The 23,887-nt window shown below is 44.2% G+C and overlaps 1 protein-coding gene across 2 annotated transcripts in view; it reads left to right on the top strand.

Moving 5' to 3' along the window:
* Window positions 1-23,887, top strand: part of pdhx (pyruvate dehydrogenase complex component X) — a 47,838-nt gene that overhangs the window by 2,077 nt on the left and 21,874 nt on the right. Inside the window, exons 1-5 of one of the 2 annotated variants that reach the window (XM_036535671.1) lie at window positions 823-892; window positions 1,699-1,782; window positions 8,632-8,732; window positions 20,690-20,904; window positions 23,443-23,541. In XM_036535671.1, coding sequence (XP_036391564.1) covers window positions 1,722-1,782; window positions 8,632-8,732; window positions 20,690-20,904; window positions 23,443-23,541 — 476 coding nt within the window. In that variant the 5' untranslated portion in view covers window positions 823-892; window positions 1,699-1,721. Of the gene's footprint in view, window positions 1-822; window positions 893-1,698; window positions 1,783-8,631; window positions 8,733-20,689; window positions 20,905-23,442; window positions 23,542-23,887 lie in introns of those variants that run through there. The other variant, XM_036535670.1, reaches the window with a different exon arrangement.

Genomic DNA, 23,887 nt, shown 5'->3' with positions numbered 1-23,887 from the left:
ACATGTAAATCAGATTAAATAAAAAATTTCACCCTTGTTGGACATGAAATATGTGTTCAGGTGTAGATGTAAAGATCATATCCAACTTTACCAGAAGGGGGCACTAGTGCATAAGAGACAAAAGGAACACAACAAGGCTGTGCGATACCTTTTTTAATTATGGTGCTGTATGAGCTGTCACAAAGCCTCAGTGCTGTTATTGAGTTACATTGTCAGCATTGTACTGGACACTCGCAGTCCTCTGGACATTGCTGCCACATCAAATACCTGTATATTGAGACCGTTGGTTAGAAACCAGCGCTATATGGTTGTTGTCCTAATACCTCAGCGAATTGCAAGCTCAGTGACATAGTTACACTCATTGAGTAGCTGTTCCCTGAATGATTTTAGTTAGATATGGCACTGGTGTAATTGACCTTAGTTCAAAGATGAGTAAGGCAAGCATGTCCCAGAGAATTCTGGGAGTTAGAGATGGGTGCTGCACTAAGGGCATTGCTTAACTGTCGCCCCACATACACATGACAAAAAGAGAACAAACAGCATGCAGACCACTAATCTTAAGTCCTCAGGCAATCACATTGTCCCACTCTAGAGGAAAAAAACAGCATTCTGAAGATGCTCCAAATTCAGGCTGTCTTGATCTTGAACTTGCATCTTTTGTCAGCTTCTGTAAACCTATTGTGAGCACAACTGCAGAAAAATCACCCACCACCAATGTCTTTATTTGGTTTAATATCTGGTCAATGCAATGTAATGTAATTGTGTTTAATGTTTTTTTTTTTTTTTTCTGTGTCACAAACATGTTAATTGAAAACCAAGCAGAACAGAGCTTAATGAAGCATCATTATTGCAATTAATGGACTCACAATGGTGGACAAGTAAAGGCTTTAAGGTAGGCCTTTGGCTGCTAGCCATATTGTTAGTGGTCATTGCCTGGCTTCACCCCCTTCTGTTTCTAGGAGATGCTGCCTAGTCTGATTAAGCTAGTGGAGCTGAGAAGGAGCTAGAAGCCATTGGAGTGGAACAACTTGTTTATCCACATATGCATCTGTGTACACAAACGACACATGCAACGCCTTGCCAGGCAAGACCCTTTGATGCAAGACAGAAAATATGGACTGACTGTGCAGATTCAGAACATGCCATTATGGTTCTCCTGTTTGTTTTGTGTGATTGTATGATGTTATGTTGTGCCTCCAGTGCGGGTTATATAGAATCGAGTCACAGAAAAAGCTTACACCAGTTGTTTAACGCTGTCCATCATGGAAATTTTCACACCACAAGAGATGGAGTAAGTAAGTCCATCTATCCTTCTAAATGCTTCCAGATGCTCTTGGAGAAATGTTATTGCACTGTGGGTGACTCGGAAATGACCCCAGGAAAAAACGACAAATCTTTAAATGGCTCGCTTTGTTAGCTTGTCCCTAGCCCTTGTCTAGCTTGTCTTCGTGGTGCCCACCTTTCCTCGTAGTATGTGGTCTTTGATCTCGCGTTCGTTGCCAGCAGAAACCACCACATGGGGAGCTTTTATTTTCCGCCCTTTCCCACACATCTGCTCCTGGATGGGGCTTGTGGGGAGAAATGGGTTTAGTAATGGAGTGCATATTTTGGTGCTTTCAGCAGGCAGTGACTGTGCTGTTTTAGTACAGGAGCTGTATCCCTCTTTTTGTCTGACTGGTGCTGTGCCCTTTCTGCCAGGGGCACCCCCACTTAAGGTCCAGATGCCTGCCCTCTCGCCCACCATGGAGGAGGGCAACATTGTAAAGTGGCTGAAAAAGGAAGGTAAGGCTGTCCTCCTGCCATGTCTTTTCTATCCTTATGTTCTCTGTGCAAAACTTCCGGCTTTCTCTGTAAGACCTCCCCTGAAAATAAATGAATGGGGTGGACACAGGAGTGAATGAGAAAAGACTGGCTTACGTTCATGATGTGTCGCCTGTATTCTCTGTCATCAAAATGCCTGCAGGAAATTCCTGTATGCATAGGCTCACATTGCAAATGCTACTTCTGTCTCTCAGCGTCTGTGTGCATCAGAGGCTGCCTCTTTCTCAGTGGACAAAAACTAACTCTGTTGGTTAAGTATGATTGGAGTTGCTCTGTAAGGAAAAAAACCCACAGTCTTTTTGGTTTGATGTTATAAATATCTCTAAATATAAACATGAAGTAAGATTATTTCCCCCTAGCTGTTGCAGATTAAAAATCCAAAGCATCCTAATTGTCTGTGATTCATGTATGTTACAATGTTCTGTCACAACTGGAAGTGATTTGGTGGAGTGTGGTGCATTGCTTAGAGCTTCAGGTTTAATCCCTGCAGACCATTGTTGTTTCCTTATGAGAGATGGGTGACCTGAGTCCTTCCAGAAGGTATCTAGCTGTAAATGTATACAGTGAAGTAGTATGTATTATACACTGCCTGGCCAAAAAAAGTTGCACACTCTAATATTTTTTTGGACCGCCTTTATCTTAGATTACGGTGCACATTTGCCGTGGCATTGTTTCGACAACCTTATGCAACGTTACAACATTTATTTCCAGAGTTGCATTCATTTTTGGCCGAGACTCTGTAAAGTCTTCTCCAGCACATCCCAAAGACTTTCAATAGAACCACTCTTTCACAATTTGAGCCTGATGAATCTTGGCATTGTCATCCTGGAATATGCCCATGCCATCAGAGAAGAAAAAATCCATTTATGGGATAACCTGGTCATTCAGTACATTCAGGTACTCAGCTGACTTCATTTTATTGTCACATAACGTCACTGAGCCTAGGCCTGACCAATTGAAGCAACCCCAGATCATTTGCTTATTTAAATCCAATTGGCAACTTCTTTTTGGCCGGGCAGTGTATGTGTAATATGGAAAATGGAACCTATGTTGATCACTCAATTAAGAGTTTGCTTCAATAAAAAAAAAAATAAAATAATTGAAATCTAAGCATGTGTATGGTTTTCCCCCTCAGACATTCTTACTGTGTGTAAGTGAACATAATTACTTAAAATAACAATGCTAATTAACACAGTAAATTAAGTGTATTTCTGTGTTTGGTCAATTATTAGGCCTTGGGTCATTAAGCTTTTAAAAGTGCCGTGTTGTTTGGCTCCCGAGGGATCCCGAGGCACATTGTCAGAGGAGGTCATCAATTATTGACCTCTACAAAACGATGACATCACTTCCATCTTTAGCATGCACATTATCTCAATGCTAATGAAATCACCTGGAGGCTGCATGAAACTAATTAACCCAACAAAAAATGAGCCCATTATTTTGTCCCATCTTATAGCAGCATGAGGATGAGCTGTTTCTGCAAGAAGCCTTCATTAGAGGCCAAAAAGGGCTCGTGCCATGGATGCAAGCCATTGCAGTCCATGTTGTTCTGTTTTCACAGAAGCAATGGAAAGGGAATGTTCTTGTTTCATAATGGACCTTGTGTCATTCTTGTTAGATCTGTTGGTAGGCAATTCCAGTTGTGGTCCCGGTGTGGTTTTGTGCTCTCCGTTTCCCTTATATTCAGAGGCAATGTATCAGCTTGGGTCTCAGTGTCAGTTTTATTCTGTGGGGATTAGCAGAAGTGGTATGAGAAAGCCCCATCAAGGTCCAATGAATTACTATCGATGAACCCAGATGGATCAGCCTTGCAGAGCGATTTGCCTGCATCGTCATCAACAATTGATTGCGGTGGTGTTTTCTAGTGTGAACTCATCGATTTGCTGCTTATGAAATACATTTCACTCCATGAGTTCAGGCACTTGAAGGCCCTGAAAGAAATGGTGTTCAGATGTGATTCCAATTGCACACGCTTGAGAGCTTGTTTCATTGCCTGTGAGTGTGTGTGTGTGTGTGTGTGTGTGTGTTTTTGTGTCAGAGTGACAGTGAACATGGTTTCATGCATACAAGTATGTAAGAGGTGGGTGCTTGCATACGTCTGTGTGTGGTTACAAGTGAATGTCTGTATTCGTGTATGCACAGGAGTGCATGTGCATGTGTGTGCACTTTAATGCATGCCTGTGTGAAATCATTCATATGGAAATGTAAAAGTAGCAAGAGGGAGGGCAGGCAGAATAAGAAGCGGGGTGGGGTGCTATTTAAATTTTAATTCTCAACATGACGCTTGAGCTCAGATCACACACAGATCTTCTCAGTCCAAAGTATCTGCGGCCCTGAGGTCAACTCAACATATGCACCTCTCACCTCTCGGAAGGAGATCTATAGGAGGCTTCCCTATGGAGATTCTGTGACATTGAGCTAAGGTTTCAGCTTTGATCTGTGCATACTGACAGGATCTCTAGGGTGAGAGGGGATCATGGGAGACTTTCTACCACCACAGCAGCAGCAGAGTTTCCATGTCTTCAGGTCTCACTGTGTCTCCTTGCTGTGCTGTAAAGAGCATGTAATGCCATGTTTTATTGAGACTCCTGAGCTGTCTCCCAAGGGCCCATTATTTTAATACAGTTTTCTGTTGTCCAATTCAGTGTGTGCTTGGGTGTATGGAGTGGATTCTTAGCCATACTAACCCCCCCCTCCACACCAGGGAAATATCAGAAGTGCTGATAAGTATTAATATTTCAGTCCCAGCGATCACTGTTCAATTATTCTTATGCTTCATCTTTGTGATAATCACGTTTTGGTCAAAGGCCATCTGCTCGCATCGATGCAGGCATGATGCTCCTAGCTCCTCTGTTGCCATGGGTGCACCGTGACTAGATGATGTTTCTTCCAGCACTTTGGTGAGTCATACAGCCACATCATGTTTTATTAAGGAATTCATTCCCTTTGTGCTTTAAGTGAAATTGGTTTCATGTAGTGGGTATTCCCCAGCTGAACATGCCTCTGGAGGAGTGTCTGCTACAATGAAAAACAAATAAAACAATCTGATAAATATAGAAATAAATACAAAAACAAATAATTAATTTAATGAATAAAAATGGTAAGCCATAAATAAAATTAAAAGCGATGTGAGCTATTAATTCATCCAATGTGTTATGATTTATCTGTTGAAGACATTGGTCTGATAACATGAAAACTATTTTTACATTGTCTTCCTTCATTTTTCATTGTATCCATTAATTCTTGTTGTTGTTTCTGCATTTATCTGAATTTATTTTCACCTCTTTCTGCTTAGCGGGTGCAGGTCATTAGTGGGACAACAGGAGGCAATGCAGCACCATACCTTGAGACAAACATTATTTTTTTTTAAAACCTTTTACTCCTCATTGCTTTGAAAAAGAATGGGAGCCCACACTAAAACATGTGCCTGAGTTATTCTTTCAGGAAAACACTAATCTGTAGAGCCAAGTTGTCTGCTATTTTTGGTGGGGTGTTAGTGAATATTGACTGGCAAGCTTTGGTTACAATGTGAAGAAGCCATTTGTTCAACCTCACACATTTGTTTCTTCATTCATTCATTCATTCATCCATCCATCTATTAGGGTTGAACAATTTGGGGAAATTATCTAATTTCGATTTCAAAGCTTCAGTTCAATATTCACTGTGTAATAGATTTAAAACATGATGGAGCATTACTACATGAGAGGCCATCAAAATATTAACTGCTCTATATTCTAATGCGATATTCTAAGGATGAGAACTTAAAGGTATGAATTGCTTCTAACATGTATTTATTACATTTTTTTAATTGGCATAGAACACAGAACAATCGAACGTAGAACAATTATCACAAAAGCTGTGACTGTGTTAAGTTGAATAAATACAGTTATAATAATAAAAAAAGCAATTCCAATAAGAAAATGACAGAACCTTTCTGTAAACAATCTCTGACATTGAAATAGGTAGGTCATTCACTTATGGCTCAGGAGCAGCATCTAAATATTGCGCAGTATGTAATCAATAGAACATTATTTACTGATATCCAGCATTTAGCTTATAAATTGACAAACCACAGAATAATTATCAAAAAAGTGATCACTAAATATAGCAATAGAAATAGGAATATGAATGTGACACAAAATATCTGAATATTGCACATGCAACTAAAACATTTATTTTCTGATTCTGATTTTCTGAATTTAACTTTTGAACTTTTTTTTTCCCCCACAAAGGTTGCCACTATAGGATAAAGTGTAGAACAAATAAAAGGGAATTGCATATCTTTTATCCAGCATTCGGAGGAGTTTTGTCACGGTGTTAACCCTTTCGCACATAACTTATTTTAAGATATGTAGCGCACGTGTTACCTGACATGGTTCGTTATGTTTTCATTAGCTTTAGTAAGCTTCTCATAGTTTTCAGCACCGCATTTGCTATATTTTAATGCTAAATGGCTGTTTCCTCAAAGCTAGAATTAGCTAGAATTTTTCCAATCTCGTGTTCTAATCGCACCGGTTTTAGGATACGCGCTAAACAGCTAATCACATTGATGTGACCATACGCACGAACGGGTTAATAGATACCATGTCTATAGTGAGGTAGTGCGTTATGGCATTCGTTACCTCATGGTGCTGGGCTAGAGCATCACTACTTTCACTTGACTTTTTGGCTGTACACTCATCATATACCTGCCTGTGGTGCTTTTTCAAGTGCTGATATAGGTTTGTGGTGTTGCCTCACTATGTGGCGACTGTTCCACGACAGGCCCTGCACAATACCTTCTTTTGTTGCTCATCTGTCGTCTCAAAATACTCCCATACCACCAAAGTACTGCTTTTCCTCGGGACTAAATTGTCCAACGTTGCTTCTGGCTCAGCGGAGGCCATTTTTCCGCAACAGGAATGTAACGTTTTCCTTGGGTTTCACGTGTTTGTTGTTGGTGGGCGTATACACAGTTGCCTTGGGCCACTTCTAATTGGTGAGCATGACTGTCACAGAAGGAGGACGGCATGAATTTGTGAAACCATTGACACGACAGTTTAAACCCTGGGTCAGACGCACTGCATAACATATATCGCGATTTCAATTTGATTTCAATTTGAAATTAATTAATCGTTCAGCCCTACCATCCATCCATCCATTCATCTGTCCATTCATTCATTCATTAAATTTTTGGAAGGAAGTGTGTGAAAGAAGATCTGGCACAGTGGAACTAAATATGGTGATGATGATATTGTGACTTTCTTGTCATATGGATAAATTGTCCTAGTTCAGCATCGAGGAGTTCCAAGTTCTTTGTTTCTCAAAATGTCGTTGTGCTCATGAGCAGATGGGTGGGTTAGCAGTTAAAGTAATCCCATTTTTAGGATCGATAAATTGCAGTATAGGTTTAGCATTTCCGAATGACTTCCTGTTTACATGTAGTCGGTTGCAAATTAAACCTCTACAGGAGGCCAGTGGTTATTGTTCATGGTGGATGAGCAACTGGGACCATCCGCCTCTCTGTTTCCTGTCCTTGTTGTTTGTATCACTAAACCAGGTGACCACACAGTGGCTTGGGCAGTCTGGTTAGTAGCTGTCCTATATGACCACATACCAGTATAGATTGTCTGGTCAGCGAATAATCTAGAGGACAGCATATCCACATGGCCAACTTGGTCGGCAGTTTAAGCAGGCAACTGCTCCCCGACTTGTTCATACTTGTTCAATTAGTGAGTAACTTAGGTGAGCACAGATGTGCTTGGTAAACTGGAAAAGATCAGACATCTGCGTGGTTATGAGGGTATTCATGGGACACTGCTGTTGTCCACATTTGTGTTGAGGGAGGGCATGTGTGAAAGTGTCTTAATTCCATCACTTTTCCTAGTCATAATCAGTTGTAGATGTATTCAGAGAAAGAACACAATGTCCTACTTGCTGCAATTCTCTGATGCGTTTTGCAAACCAAACCTGTTCTGATACGCAACATCTCTCTGGATCTCCCACGTTTCTTAAAGGATCTTCATGTTCTTCTCACAGTGTTTAAGATCCCATCTATCCCAACATGGAGTCCTGTAACCTCATTGTGAAACAGATTCATATACCAAAGTTAAGAGCTGCCTTTGTTGTAATAAGCACAGTGTTGCACAGAATAGTATCAATTCTACTGTTCCCTCCCCTGGGCTCGATTAATTGCCAGGAAGGTCTACCCTTGAGAATCTTGCAGAGGTTCCAGTTCTAGAGAGCTGGGAAGGCATGTACTGCTTGCACAGTTCTGCTCTGGGACCAGTAGCTTGAGAGTCAGTGGAGCCATGATGGCATGTATACAAAACTTGTGCATGCAAGGGACTCATGACTATGTTTTGCAGACTGCATCAGCTGAATGGCATCTCTGATCTCAGAAAAGAACGAGTTTTTGTGCTCTGTGAAAGTGATCTTGATTACTTATAAAAGCTTACCATTTTTTAATTATAATTGTTAAGTGCTTTTCTGTGTTTGACCGATTAACAGGCTTCAGATTGTTGACAATACGCAGCTGTGAACAGGAGCTAGTCTCCTCCAGTCTCCTGCTCCAGGTACAACACAGCAGTGCTTCAGGGTTCACATGCATGTGGCATGTGGTGTGATGTTTAGAGCTCTGCACCTGAATGTTATGGCTTAAAATCCTTGCTGCTTCCTTGACCAACAAACACAAACTCCATTTAAGATAAAGTTGGTAAATTCTTAGGATTAGCAGGTGTAAATTGTGTGTAAATCCATGGATAAGGGTGTAAAGTCTAATTTAGTAAGACTGAGGAGCCTGTGTGTGATACTGTGTGACGCACCCTGCAGGTGAGGCTGTGGCCGCCGGGGACGCCCTCTGCGAAATTGAGACCGACAAGGCTGTGGTCATCATGGAGTCTAATGATGACGGCATCATGGCCAAGATTCTGGTGAGTCAACCTTTAGTGAAACCTTTTTTTTTCTTTAACTGGATGGAGTTCAGCTGGCAAACCAACAAATTGCCTGGAGTTCCCTTATCTCACACCGGCAAGGTGCAAAGTACACCATCAAGTTCTCCATTCGGCAACGGCCAAAAACGGCCGTCTTTGCAAAGTAGAAAGGGGAATTACTAGTGCAGTTGTTTCATCCATGTCACAGATTTTCCGCCTGCCAGACCCAATGTGGACAGTTGGTTGGAGGGTGGGAAACTAGTAGAAGAATTGCTGAATATGTGCACTACTCGGTCAAGTTTTCCTCTCTGTTTTCTCTTTTCCATCTGGGCAAAGGGAGAGCAAACTAAAATGTGAGCCCATTGTGTGTCTTCCTCCTATCTCTGTTGGTTAATTGGACCTGCTCGTTAAGGCTTGGTGCATCGGGGAAGTGGGAGGCCAGCATTTGACAAGACATGTTTAGCTGGGCTTTGTCTCTTTTATGTTTGGCAGCTGAATATTTAATAGCAGACTGAAAACAGATCACGTGCCTTTCATCACTAATGGGTGAGAAGCACTTGGCCCCTTCTTGGGAAATGCGTGTCTTAGAATGCAAAGATGAAAGGGGATGTACATGGGGGGCGTGACCAGTGATTTTGTAGTTTTGTTGCACTGAAAGATTTGTCCGTGACCTTTAGAGAAGCTGTCCTCAAAATGACACGTGAATTAAAATGCACTGATTCAGTGTAACCACAGTCTAACTCCAAGGGGTGGCCTTGATGGTCTTTTAGTGTTTACACTGTGACAGAACAGTTGTGTAAGCACAGAAGAAGGATAACACCAACATAAATTAATTTGTATGTAGTTAGAGTAGGTGTATCCCCGGATATTGAATCCGGGCCTTAATTTTGACTTTTGGACCAACGTTGTATTGTGTCTGTTTCCCATTATTGACATTGCCTCAGCAGTAAATGGGAAATGTCAAAAAAGGAAAACACAACTACAGAAATCAGCAGTCCCCCCCCACCACGCACAGAAACACTCCTAGTCCTGCGCGTTGCCTAACCTGTTGGTACAATCCAGGGTTACTAAAGAGGAACCTAATTTAGATGGCCAGCAGCCAGTGCTGTGCAAGCTGCTGCTTTTATGACTATTTGAAGGCTTGGACCTAATCAGAGAGTGCGTTCCAAACTGGTTGAGGTATGCTATTACTGCTTAGGGGGGTTAGGCACATGCACACTGCGGGGGTCCACAGGCAAGCCGAAACCATCAGGGCAGAATGGTGCTCCTGAATGCCTTCCCGTTCAGCTGCATAACGTCAAAGTGGGAGGAGAGGGGTGTTATCTCCCACTCCTGTTCTGCACCTGATTGCCTGCAATCATCCATCCGTTCCTACCGCTAAATGGATCACTGAGGCCCCTGATTTTGTGGCACACAGGGCTCAGGGTCGGTAATTAAGCGTAATAATTCAGATGCTCAAATGTTCATCTGCCTGGCAGGTTTGGCGCTCCTCTGGACACTTAGCAGTGGATTTAAAGCTTGATGTGGCCCATACATGCAGCTGCACACCAAACCATATGCGTACCCCACGAGCTGACAGTGCCACATCCCAGTGGCACAAGGGAGTGGACCAGGCTGCACGAACTGAGCATCGGCCCTGCCTCCTCCAGGTCTCAGCTGCAAAGGGAGGGAGGCCGTTCACACAGAAACCTGTGTGGGGGGTTGGATGGGGCAAGTGGGGGGAGTTTGACTTCAAAGCAGAAGCTGGGAAAGGACAATATATTCTGCTGCATAACCAACCCCACTCCTCTGTGCTATGACCCTCTGGTCTTTCCTTACCACTGTATCAGAGGAGCAGTAAACTCAGGCACACCTTATATTCCATGGCCGAAATTATTTCACAGGCCCTCTTCTGGTTAGCCCAAATGTCCACCTGTTTCCCCATTACCACAAAGCGTTTCTCTGTCCAGGTTAGTATTGTGTGAGAGTTACCCTCCTGCAGTTGGGTGCTGTTGGTTTCACCACAGCTCTGGATGATGGACATCGCAGTTAGGTCTGTCTAGTAATCCTGGATCATGTGAATGAGCTAGGCCACCCACAGGGCTAGGAGGAGTCCTTCAGACCCTGGCTTTCTTTCTAAACAACCTATAGCAAAACACTCAAGCTCAATTGGGGGGGGTTCTGATTTGTGAGTGCTATCACAAATCTCTCTCCCCCCTGTGTCCTAAGCTCTGGGCAGTTAATCTGAAAAGCTGCCCGTGGTGCAATCAATCACACACGTGCCAGCACAAATATAACAGCATGGAGGACATGCATGTAACTGCGAACCGAGGGAGATGGATGGCCACTGGATGAGAGGAGGATAGAGAAAAACAGCAGCAGAGGCAAAGGGATGGAGCGATGAGTGACTGCAGTGGCAAGGTAATGGGTATCGAACACTGAAGGTCCTGGGTTCCAGTCCCAGGTGGAGCAAAGATGTTACGCCCCTGAGCTGAAGAATATCCAGTTGTGTAAATGGAGAGATGCCTCACGGTGTCTTTGCTTCTCTTGGGTCATACACCTGGTGGTGTGTCACTTTCATTGTAGCTGATTCCAATAATTTTATTCTCCTCATAAAAAGAATGTCAAAACTACATTAAAAGGTAGGTTTTTAATAATAATGGTGTGAGGCATGATGCTCAGATGCCTCTGTGCTCTCTCTTTCTCTCTTGCTCACTCTCCTTGTGCATACGTACAGTCATCTATCAGTGTCTGGCTTCCCACTTCCCTCCACCCCTCAGGGGGACATCCAGAGGAGGAGTGTGTTGGTGACCGCTGGACTGGACTTGCTCTGGGACTTGCTCTGGGCCTCACTTGGCGCGACCCTCTGAGAATCCAACAAGAATAAGGCACGAGTCAGCGATCATTTACAAGCATTTAACAGGCCTAATGATGTTGGCAGCGTTTTCGCTTAAGACCAACGAGGGGGGTCTCCTTTATGAGAGCTGGCACTAAGCAGCTGGAATAGGATGAAATCCGCTTAGCGCCCACTCCAGCCCATCAGCACGAGACCCCCTCCCCTTTCCCCCAGTGTTAACTTAGCTCTGTCAAGAGGCCGATTTGCTCTGGTACTGCTGGCCGACAGCCGACAGAAAGCCACAGAAACACACACGGGCACTACCAAAAGTCCTGTCCCTCTCCTCCTCCTCACCCCATCCTTCCACCTTTCAGCTGATGAGCAGTCTGTCTGCGCCCCCACCTCCCCCCCAAGGCTCGGCACTCCTGTTTTTGTGTCTTTTTGTTAAATTTGATGGATTTACAGTTGCGACGCCATTCCAAGACGGTCAAAAACGGGACACAGTTTCCGAGTCTGATAAGAGGTATGAATAGCTTGCAGCCCACAAACCTAATTGATGATGTCAAACAGAGGAAGGCATTTTGGGGAAGTAACAGACATGTTCATGTGGATGTCACCTTTAGGCAGGTGGAGAGGTTGCTTAGGACAGGAGCACATTTGAACGTTTGTCAGTGCCTCCCTGTTTTGAGCTACTTCAGTGCCTGATAGGAATGGAATAGAAGAATACAGACAAAGAATCCAAAGCTTAGACCCCCATACTAGTTCACAACTATTTGTCACTGAGCAGAGGGATCTCTTTTATCTTCAAAGCTTTGATGTGATAACATCTTTGAGAAAGTAAGACACATGAAGTCACTGGGGTTGAACAAGGATATCATGAACAGGCCCAGATCTCATTTGACATCTTTCCACAGCATCTGCCATGTTACCTCAGTATCCTCTTACTCGCAGGAGATAGTTGCTGAGATGAAGCACCTCACTCTTTGACCTTGCACTCATACAACCTTATGACTATGATTCCAGTTCCTTCTGTGCCTCACGGCAAGAATAAATGGCCTCCAGTTTGTGGGACCAGTACACACAGAATACACACAGCTCGCAGCACCACCCTCAACACACTCGACATGTTGTATGCACTGCTGTGGTCCACACCAATCCTGCTGCCAAAGAATCACTCACATGGAAAAGAACCTGGATCTCTAGGGGCCTGGAGTCTAGTGAATAAGAAACAATAGCAAAGGCATGAAGCTGCTGGCCTAAGCAGTTTTCACACTCCCTCCTCTGCCTGGGTAGGGGGGCTGGTTATGTGCAGGAGGCACACTTGACAGTAGAAATGGCTCACATATTGGCTTTGTTTAGACAATAGCAGGCGTCTACTGGCTTAGCCATGGTTCACGTTGACACAATTCCCCCTGCCACTGTAGTCTAAAATATTGTTATATTGTCATAGCGTTACTAACAAAGGAATTGTCACAGGGCACTTCTGATGTACTATACATAGAAACAATGCAAGTTATATAAGGTGATGTCTGTGACAAGCAAATTTAGCTTTTTGTGTTACAGCACCCACCCTAAAGACATTCATTGCATTTTCATGAAAGCTGTTTTGTCAATGGGAGCATAGTCTAGCCCTACAATATTAAGCTCCAATAAGCAGTGTTAGCCTATCCCATTTTGGAAGTGCTCTCGCTACGCAGTCTCCTAGAACCAGTACAAAGGCCTGGGTGGCTATGTCACAGTGTGCCAGTAAAGGGCAATCTGCAGTGTTGCAGGTGAGCCCACGTGTAATGGAGTCATAGACCCATGGAATCCTTCTGCCTCATTACCCCAAACTCAAACCTCAAATCCCCCTGGTCTGCGATATGGCACGGCTTCCCCCATCTGCGGCTTCTTTGTTTTTGTTAGTGTTTTTGACTACCCCCCCCCCCCCCCCCGTTTGCGATTCAGATGACGCTGTTGTGCACTCAGATGCCCACATGTCGACAGCAGGCGCCACATCAAGGAACGCTGCATCTCACAATATTTCTTTGCTGGCTGGCGAAATCCCCCTTCTCCATAGCATTCCAAATATGAGGCGCCGTTGTGGACAAAAGTGCGAAAAACGCGAGAGGGAACAAACCCTTTTTGCGCGAGAGAGATCCAGTTACCAGGCAAGAGAGGTCCAGTTAGCCTGCGAGAGCAATTGAAACCCTGCAAGGGGGATTGAAGCCCTCTAGTGGAAGATCCAATGGTCAGCGTGTGTGATTGAAAGTTGCTTGCGAGAGAGAATGAAAGTAGATGGTGAGAGAGATCCAATGAACAGCGCATGCGATTGAAAGTGACTTCACAGAGAGGTCCATTGGACAGCACGTGCGGTCCATTCCATAGCGTGCGCGAATGAAAAGTAGCAGCTATCTAGGTAGCTTCAAACCAGTTAGCTAGCTAACTAGCCAGTTAATATCTCTTGATTTACCAGGTGAATTAATGTGAATAGCTAGCTAATATAATAATGATGATCATTAACATGCTAACAATAATTATAGGCTGATAATGACCTAAGTAATAAATTACAACATATATTTTTATTTCATTGTTTTATTCATGTATTGTAGTTCCTTACTGTACACTTGCTAAAAGGGCAATGAAAGCGTATAAAATGAAAGTAATTTACCAAACAACTAGCATGAGTTGATAGAGAGGACCTAAATGTTCAGCAAAATGGTAGTCGCATGTTTGGGCCACAAGCAGGTTGCTTATGATAATAGCTTTTGTAAATGCCTATGGTAATGCAAATGGGATATTCCATTTCCTGGGGCCATTTATGTGACCCACTTCGTCTCTATGAGCAATCAAAATCATACGTTACAACCCCGCTACTTGTCCTTACTAACCAGCTACACGTGTCAATATGGGAATAAGTTATTTATTTTTCTGTGTTCTACTTTGTTTCCATATGAGTCATGGCAACGACATCATTGCCCTTAACTATATTTATAAACAAGTGGTTCAATGGGACCCAAAGGGTTTTACTAGGCCTATACAATAAATTACCAGGGTGTGTCTCAGGTGATCCAACATTCGAGACAGCAAATGGATATGCTCCTCCAGCACACGATGGCAGTGCTCCAGTACAGACTATCATATTCTCTTGACTGCAACATTCGCTGGACATAAGTCACGCATTTATTTAATTCTTGAAAATGTTTCCCTATGTCATTGCCACTAAGTCAAATGGACCTCTCTGTGAAGTCATTTTCAATCGCGTGCGCTGTTCAGTGGATCTCTCTTGCAAGCAACTTTCATTCGAGCGTGCTGACCATTGGACCTTCCGCTAGAGGAGTTCGCCCTTGCAGGGTTTCAATTGCTCTCGCGGGCTAACCGGACCTCTCTCACTTGGTAACTGGATCTCTCTCGCGCAAAAAGGGTTTGTTCCCTCTCACGTTTTTCGCAAGACTTTTGTCCACAACGGTGCCTCAAATCCAAAGGCTCTGTCTGTGAGTCTGGTTCAAGCTCTCGACCAGGAATGTCAGCTGAATTCAAAACCCCCCACTCCACCAACAGGAGGTTTCAACATCTTTGTAACCCCAACCCTGTCACCTTTAGGAAGCTTTACAAGATGGCTTGGTGTGTATGCCGTCAGACTCCCACCTGCACTGGTCCTTCCACTGTACTGCATATTGGTGCCAAATTGCACAATGAATAACTTGCACTCCCCATACAGCCATGGGTAATATCAAGAAATGTTGACAAAACAGAGATGGGCTAGCCTTAATGAAATTATCTCCCATTAATCTCCTAAGCGCATCTGCTAATCCCCTCAAAGTGTTTAAACAGATTAACTTTTGTGCATTTGGTACAAAGCTGTGTCCCTAAACTAATACGGTCCACCAGGACCCCCCACCTCAGGAAGAAGAGATCTTAGTGATGGCTCAGCCCGACGCAGCATGGACTGTGGGAGATGAAGGTTGGTCCACAGAGAGTGTCACTGGAATACCTCAGGGCAAACATGCTGGGGCGGGAATTAAAGCAATTTGTCACTGCTCGCTCTGGCATTATGGAAATGTAATCAGCTGAGGGATGCGTTTTTGTAGAATGATTAAAGGGGTGACCTGCGAGCCTCAAAGCCACTGTGTTATTCATTTAATTATTTATTCCCAAAAAATTGCAAAATTCCAAGTGAACCCGGACAAGAGAACAGCCCTCAGATCACTCAAGCGGGCCTAATTGGTGAGGCTGGAAAAGACGCAGAAATCAAAGCTCCACTTGCGTCTGATTAATAGGCCAGACCCACTCCCCTCCTTGGTCTGCCTGGATACAGGCAGCAGGGTCCCCGGGTTTCAAATTTTCAAAAAAAAAAAAAAAATCATTGTGTTCCATTGTTCCTTTCTTCCCACTAGATTAATGAAGTGTATTTTTAGCACTCTGAAATAAAGAGGTACCCCCACTTCCTCATCTTAATCGCTCGATAGATTACATTCCTTTACAAGCTCCCCTGCGTATCCTTTTAGTGGAGGTGGCAGAAGGAGGGGGGTGTTTTCAATCTCTCTGACATGATGTGGAAGGGCCTGAAATGGTATCATAGGCCCTGGAGCTTGGTGTGTTTCTCCTTGTCAGCAGGTGGACCACAAGCACCCCTCTCCCTTATATGGCTCCATAGAGAATGCCTTTCAGTAGGGGACTGTTCCTCAAAATCCTTGGTCCAAATATGACTCTACTTTTTTTTTTTCTTCCCACAAGGCAAATTCCAAAATGTGATGAATTTGTCAACCTTTCTCACCTCCCATCCCCTTTTCAATTTAACACCTGCAAAGCTTTAAGAACAAACAATTGCGTTGTTCAGCTACTACTGTGTAATGGGGCAGATTGGGGGGGCAGGGGTGGCTGTAGGCAAACAAATAAATTGAATTGCCCTAGGGAGTGCCTGGAGAGCTGCAGTGTTGCCGGAGGGTGGCAACTGTAAGCTCTTTGGGAAACCACTCTGACTGGACGGTCTTTGCTGAGACTGTACACGCTCTGTGAAGACAAAAACAAGGAGAAATGTAATGCTTTGTCTGTTGACAGAGTGACACAGTCAGTGCCGACAGCTCCCTGAGAAAGCACAATTAAGCAGGGCTATAAATACCTTTGGCTGTAACGGGTGTTTATTGAGTGTCTAATTGTCAGTTTGGAAGATACACATTGCTTTCACTTCAGCACTGGAGAAGGCAGCACTTTGGACATTTGTCAAGTCGCAGTAGAACACGATTCTAGCATTATCCCTCTCAACACAGCACCGATATCGGCAAAAGATTGCAGTCATACTCATGTAAATATAGTGGTGCCAAAACTGGGGCATTTTGAATAGCCAGTCCGAAAATGTTGTGGCTTAATTCTGTTGTTTACCAGTGGTTTGTTTCAGCTCTGTGGATTAGTTGTCTGTGATGGAATTTGTATGGTTTATTTTTCTGTACACGTGACATAGAAGCCATTGTCACATTTTTGACATGTCGCATTATCACATTTGTCATGCTTTGTCAACCTCTCTCACTCACTCTATCTCTGTTTACACACACACACACACACATGCATATTCACATTTAATGTGTATTTCCTGTTATGAATGATATGTATTATTGTGATATGGCTTAAAACACCTCATAAAGCCTTGCTGTGCACATTACTAGTCTTGGTTTATCAGATATGCACTTCAAACGGCAGCTCTCACCCAGCTAGAGCCAAAGCACGTTTGTGTCTCTTGTGTTCCTTTCTCCCTGTCCCATACAGAAATAAGAGGTGTTATTTTGACGTACATTTTCTGTGCCATGTCAGCAGCATCAGCAATTGTACACCTCTCTCCCTCTCCCCAATTAAACCATTGACTCATGGCTTCTGTCTCTTAAAGCCAGTCTCACTGCTTTTCTGGAGAGAAACTCATTTTCAGGCAGGCCAGCGCTGCCGATTAATTAGCCAGCTGTCATTGTTAGGCGATAAATCTGCCAGGAGGGAACAGCAGCTGACAAGATTTATACACCTGAATTTACAATTGCATTTGGTGGAAGCGCCACAAGATTGATTTTCATTTATTTATTCATTTATTTTCCCTTTTACTCTGTTATTTATTTTGTATTAACTGGCTAGTTTCGTGAGTCACACCTGGAGGTGAGGTAAACTCGATAAGCCAGGCTCCAAGGGGGATTGAATTGAGTTTCTACGTCCGCCATCGCCAGCCATCTTGCCCCTGTCCTTTCTCCTTTGTAGGTGACATGTGTAGGGAAGATGGGATATTCCCTAAAGAAGACCCACTCCCTGTAGAGGCGCAGTGCTCTGGCAGCGGAAAATTCCCAGAGCGAGAGGGAGCGGTTTTCTCAAGGAAACTCCAGTCTCCCTTTCACTGAGTTAAAATCACAGGCCCTACCTCTCTCTCTCTCTTTCTGTCTGTCACGTTTTCCTTTTTTCTCCTTTAGCTCTCTTTCTCTCATTTCACCGTCCTATTTTTGTGTCTCCTGTTGTAAATTGTTTTTTTTTTTTTGGTCCAGCTGAACTTGCTGTCTGTAAGACCACCATCTGGAATAACAAGGATTCCAAAATCGTGTCACAATGATGAGAACTAATCAATCATTTCTCATTTAAAACTGCGCTTCACTTTTCACAGACTCAGTGGCAAGCCTTTTTTGGTAGTTATTAAATGGGGTGCTTTGTAAAGCGGAGGAAGTGGCAGAATTTGAAGTGACATGTCAAGAGAAGTGGTGAAGGTTGAAATTGTTTATTTTCTGTGTTGATATGTGTGTAGCACCTCTTCCCATACTTTTAATAAGGTTATGTTGGGAGCTTTTACAAGCCAGAAGTCTCTGCATGCTTTTCTGTATCAGTCTCTACCTTTTCTTTCTCTGTATCTCTTTCTCGCCTCTCTTACTCTGGCTTTTTCATTTCATTTCAATTAGATTCAGTTCAGGTTCATTCTGTGCTGTTTTGTTGGCAAGGCAAACAAAAACAATGCTGCCAAAGCAGTAATGAGCAACAGCAATTGTAGGTGCAACTTTGTAAGAAGAAAATGCAGTTATGCATGCATCTTATGCAGCAATGTATATAATTGCGTGTAGACACGAGAGATATCTAAATCTCTGTATACACACACACAAACACACACACTGTTTTCTCTCCCTTTCTCACTCTGTTTTCCCTCTCCCCTGTCCCCCCACACACTTTCTCTTTATTTCCCTTCCTCTCCCTTGTACACTATTGCACATGTGATGGAAGAGCAGTGGGCACTAATGAGACACAGGTTGCTTAGGTAAGGGAGAGAGAGAGGAAATTTACATTCAGCTGTGTGGGAGACGCTCTCAGCTGGAGTAACTTACGAAGGAAAGGTACACAAGTGCAAAACAGTAGGGCCATTAGGAGGGGCCGTTCCATCACCCCTGCTGGCCCAGGCTTATCAAACTGGTAAATAAACATGTCCCTGTAAACATTCCACAGAATCATTTCTTGTACTGCATAACCACTGCAGGAGATGACAAAATGTGAGAACTGTTGGTCAAATGTGTGTCCAAAGTATGTTTTTGTGATTAGTGTATAATATTTACTGGGCGAATGGATTTTCCCATCTGTACTGAAGAATATGAGAGGGTTGGAGGGCTGCTATCGGTGCTCAGGTGTTTGCGTGGCTTCCGCTCTCTGTCCAGTTGAGCACAGTTTATGTAACAACCCAGGGGCAGGGACTTTAAGTGGCTGCATTGATCCAAAGTGTTGGGACAGGAGAGGCAGGTGGGCTGAGGCCCTCCCCACACCTGCACTACCCGAAACACAAATTTAGTTTCTACTGGCAGCAGCCAGCCATCTGTAGGATTTTCATGTTTGTTTCTCCTGTTAAAAGGCAGCGTGGTGATTGTGTCTGATTGCTGCTGTGGGTGTGTAAATGTGTGAGAATCCAAGTGTTCCCCATCGGAGAAGTGTTTTGTGCTTATTTTTGTGCAAACTATGCCATTACCTTAACTGATACCCAGATTCTTTCTTGGAATCAAATGAAACAGTGCTGTCATGCCCAATCTATCTTCCCTGGTTGTTCATGTAGAGCTAATCGCTACTGGCATTAGAAAACACACATTTGTCTTAGGTTTTGCACAAATTATGGGCCGGTGCCTTTTCTTTGTAAAGAGGAGCTCAGTAGATGTGACGGGAGATATGCACGCTTTTAGGCACAGGGAAGTGATTGTGGTTTTGTTGCTGCATCATCAAAGGAAATTAAGTGACACAAAGCCAGAAAGCCGAAGTGTCGGCGCTTTAAAGATCCACCAACAGGGCCATTGGTGGTTGGAATGTACAGCTTGATGAGAGGTTTGCACCGTTTTAATAATCGGCACACTCCACACTTATCGATCGGATGGAGGGAGTCAGGAAAACCGATTTGCTGAGATTGATAGAGGCACATTCGTTCATTCTGCACCAGTGGTGTTGTTCTCCATTACACAGCTACCATTTTAAGCATTTCACACTTCTCTCTGTCCCTTTTTTCACACCTCCTCTCCCTCTCTCCCTGTCTCTCTTTCTCGCACACGTGCACACACACACTCAATCAGAATTGACTTATCTGTCCAACTCCTTCATCATCTTACTGAATGACTGCTATTTGTATTATAACTGCCTATCCCAGAGTCTCACGAGGCTGTCGAAATAAATCCCGCAGCCTGGCAGGACCCGGTCCACTAATTCTGATCTTCTGAACTTGTCACTAAGGACTGAATTCATTATTACCACAGCGTGTCTCCTCCTCAGCTTTGCTGACATTATGTTGTTGCACATTCACTTGAAGTATAAAAAGGAAAAAATGCATCTGCCTTTTCACACGAGAATAAAAATGACACCTCGTTTGAAGTGAAAGCACACCTGCAGGATCTCAGTAGCCCAGTTCAACTGTGCATTACACCATGTTGCATCAGCTCCCTTTTTGTTGAAGTGATCTTGTTACCTGGAGTTTAGTGTTGTAGGGAATGTGTTGAGAAATAGGAAGGAGGGGGAGGGGTGGAGTGTTGATTTTTGCTCATTGTAAATGTACAATACATGGTGGTTAACTGTACCCTTGCTATCATATAATGTTGTGTATGTAAGTTTGAGCAAAAGCAGGCAGTAAGCCATATCTGTTTGTATATATACATCCCTGTCCCTGTTTCTACCTTTGTGCTCACAGATGGAGGAAGGGAGCCGTGGCGTTCGCCTGGGTACGCTCATTGCCCTCATGGTGGAGGAGGGTGAGGACTGGACACAGGTGGAGATCTCAACTATGGAGAGCACTCCTCCCACCCCAACATCCGCCACCACAGCCCCGCCCCCTCCAGCCGCACCACCATTCCTGGCTCCAGCCCCTCCCCCTCTGGCTACACCCAGCACAAAGACCCCTGGAGAGTGAGTGGCCTGCACCGCTTCAGGGGGTCATCAGAAAACCCCCATCTCATAATGTGCCAAGCAGCAGCCATGCTGCAAAACAAAAGCATGCTCAGAATAGTATTTACACAACAAATACTTCCCCAGCAGGGAAAGGGTGCTCGCGCAAAACAGCTTCAAAACTGCACATATTTGGTCTGAAAACACTCATTTGCTGAGGCTATACATTCATACTGGTTTTTCTTTTTTTTAAGGAGTCAGAAGGTCAAAAGGTTTTTTTTAAAATGCCCTCAACCTTTCAAGTATTAATTTGACTAAACTAAACAAAGCCCACTTCATTACTAAAGCCTACTGTTATTCAGGTGTGCACTTATCAGTGACCTATTTTTTGCAAACACTCTGCTGTGTGGCTTGAAGTGGGGTTCAGGCAATCAGGGAAGGAAGTGAAGAGGTGTGCATGCTCTGCACACACATATAGTACAAAAAGCTGTGGTGTTCCCATCCCCACTGCTCAGACCTGTTCCATGTTATGGTTGGCCACACACAGGTTTACAGTTCAGAAGTGATAAGGAATCTGCTTACAGCACATGTCAATGACGCTCTGGAGCAGGGGCAATGAACCTTATCAGCGGTCAGCCCCAAAGACCTCTGACACAGTCTGCAAGGCAGAGGGTGACTGTCGCTATGGCTACATGATCACGCAGAAACATATGTTGGTATGTTGGTGGTCTGTAAGAGGCGTGGGTGAACACCCCAAGTTGACAGCAATGGGCTTGAGCCAGCAAACCCTGGAACCATATTACATACACAGCAGTGGCTTTTCTAGGCAGCATTTGACAGGAGTGGGTGGCAGAGCCTTGCTGGTATACATCAGGATTGTATATATCAGTTTGACAGTGACAGTGTGGCGCAAGCCCAGGAACCCATGGGAATGTTTAGGAGCATGACAGGGGTTTCTCTGAGGTGACTCTCAGCTGGTGTTTATTTAGCACCCAGGCAGGTGCCAGCCCCACTGAGCACCATGTCCTAGAGCCCCAGATCTGAAAAGGTCAGCCAGGACTCCCATGGAGGAGAGAACATGGGAAGGGAGGGGTCAGAGAGAGCAGCAGCTAGGCTGGCTGACCCCTAGGAGGTGCTGAGCAGCTCATGCAGAGTGGAGAATGCACATCTAAAGCTAAATCTGAAACTTAAATTTAGGCTCCAGATATGCTCAGATCCATAAGCTTTTTTCTGTTGCTGTGCATGGGTAGCTTCATCCATGGCATTCCAAGAGCATTCACAGGGTGCAAGGCCACGAGTTGCATGCAAAGGTCAGGCCGCTCTGGGTCCCTCCCACAGAAGGCTGCTAGACAAGGAGGATATGTGTTCCATATCCTTGTAAACAGGGAGAATTTAAGTTTGTGTGTGTGTTTGTGCGTCTGTGTGCACGTTGTTCTGAAGGTTTGCATTAGGGATGTATATTTGCATTAGAAATATATATAAATATAGGTGCCGCGTAATTTAAAAATGGTCTCACTCCCCTCCAGAAGCAGAGAAAAGCTTAGCAGCACACAGCTAGCATTCTCCCAGAGTGAGAAACTTATCTATATATTTTACCCCTCCTCGCATCACTGGTGCTTTACAAGCATTGCAAATAGCAATTTTGTTATCTGTTTCAGATACTTCGAAATGCTTCCATACAGCTGACATGTCGAAGCTTGTTGCTGGCACTCGTAATAAACATTTAGCGTCACCTTAGTGTCACCTTATCAGCTAGGCACACTGGCAGAAATTTTCACATCTACCGATGCCGATAATGAACTTTTTTCGTTTTTATCGGCCGATACCGATGTTGTGTCGATATCCTCGTGCATCCCTAGTTTGCATTCAGTTTGCATTTGGCTAACTATGTTTGTGTGGGTGTCTGTCTGTCTCTGTCTGTTTGTTTTTTCTGCATGTGATTGAGTGGTGGTGTGTGTGTGCAGTTTGGGATTGGTTGACAGTAGGGCGGGGCAATATAGCCATTGCGATATATCGAATAGCTATTTTTAGCGCAGTAACAGCTTTCCCCGGTATGTGGCATTAGGTTTCTTCCCGTATTGTTTTCCCTTTAGTCATACCTGATGCGGGAGCACACGTTCGGTTTTCTGAGGCCACGTGAAATGCTTCCGGGGGAAAATGCCACTCACATCCATTCAATATTGATATCACAGCAACGGCACTATGCTGCTTCCATGCGGTAGATACAAACACATGGCTACAACGATAAAGAGTGAAAACATATGCTTTGTGTTTTTCAAAGCTAATAGGTAAGTTAACCAACATAAAGATACAAGTGATATTTTTTCTGCCCCGGAAGCATTTCACTGAACTTTGGAGGTATGCTCCTGCATCAGGTATGACTAAAGGGAAAAAATATGGGAAGAAACCTAATGCCACATACCGGGGATAGCTGTTATTGTGCTTAAAATAGCTATGTGATATATCGCGAGGCTATATCGTGCAGCCCTAGTTGATGGTCTGTGCGCAGTTTGTGATTGGCTAGTAGTGTTCATGGCTTGTGTTCCTCTGTCTCTGCAGACTACGCCTCAGCCCAGCTGCCCGACACATCCTGGACACACACGGCCTGGACCCCCTCCTGGCCACACCCACTGGACCCCGCGGCCTCATCACCAAGGAGTGAGTAGCTCTGCGTCTGGAATTGGGGAGCAGGGGGAAAAGCATTCTGTGGCAGCACTATTAGCATGCTAATTTCACATGTAGAATAGCAGCTTCAAGGAGGCTAAGAGTGTGTGAAGGTCTAATATTGAGCCGGAAAGCGGCTTAGAAGGGAGGAGAAGTTGGTGTCTGGTAGGCAGGCATAGAACTTAGTGAGCAGCACACAGTCACTGATCCCTCTCCAGGGAGCAAGGCTCACAGGCTATTGACCCTGTCTTCTGAGTGAGCTCACACCTGAGAGAAGGCGAGAAGCATCACGCAATGCCTTTTAACAGCTGCCTGCTGTCACCAGGGCACCAGGGGGACT

This window comes from Megalops cyprinoides, chromosome 8, assembly GCF_013368585.1.
Source record: "Megalops cyprinoides isolate fMegCyp1 chromosome 8, fMegCyp1.pri, whole genome shotgun sequence".
Taxonomy (NCBI): Eukaryota; Metazoa; Chordata; class Actinopteri; order Elopiformes; family Megalopidae; genus Megalops; species Megalops cyprinoides.
Note: the sequence above shows the minus strand (reverse complement) of the source record. Positions and strands in the feature narration are given on the sequence as shown.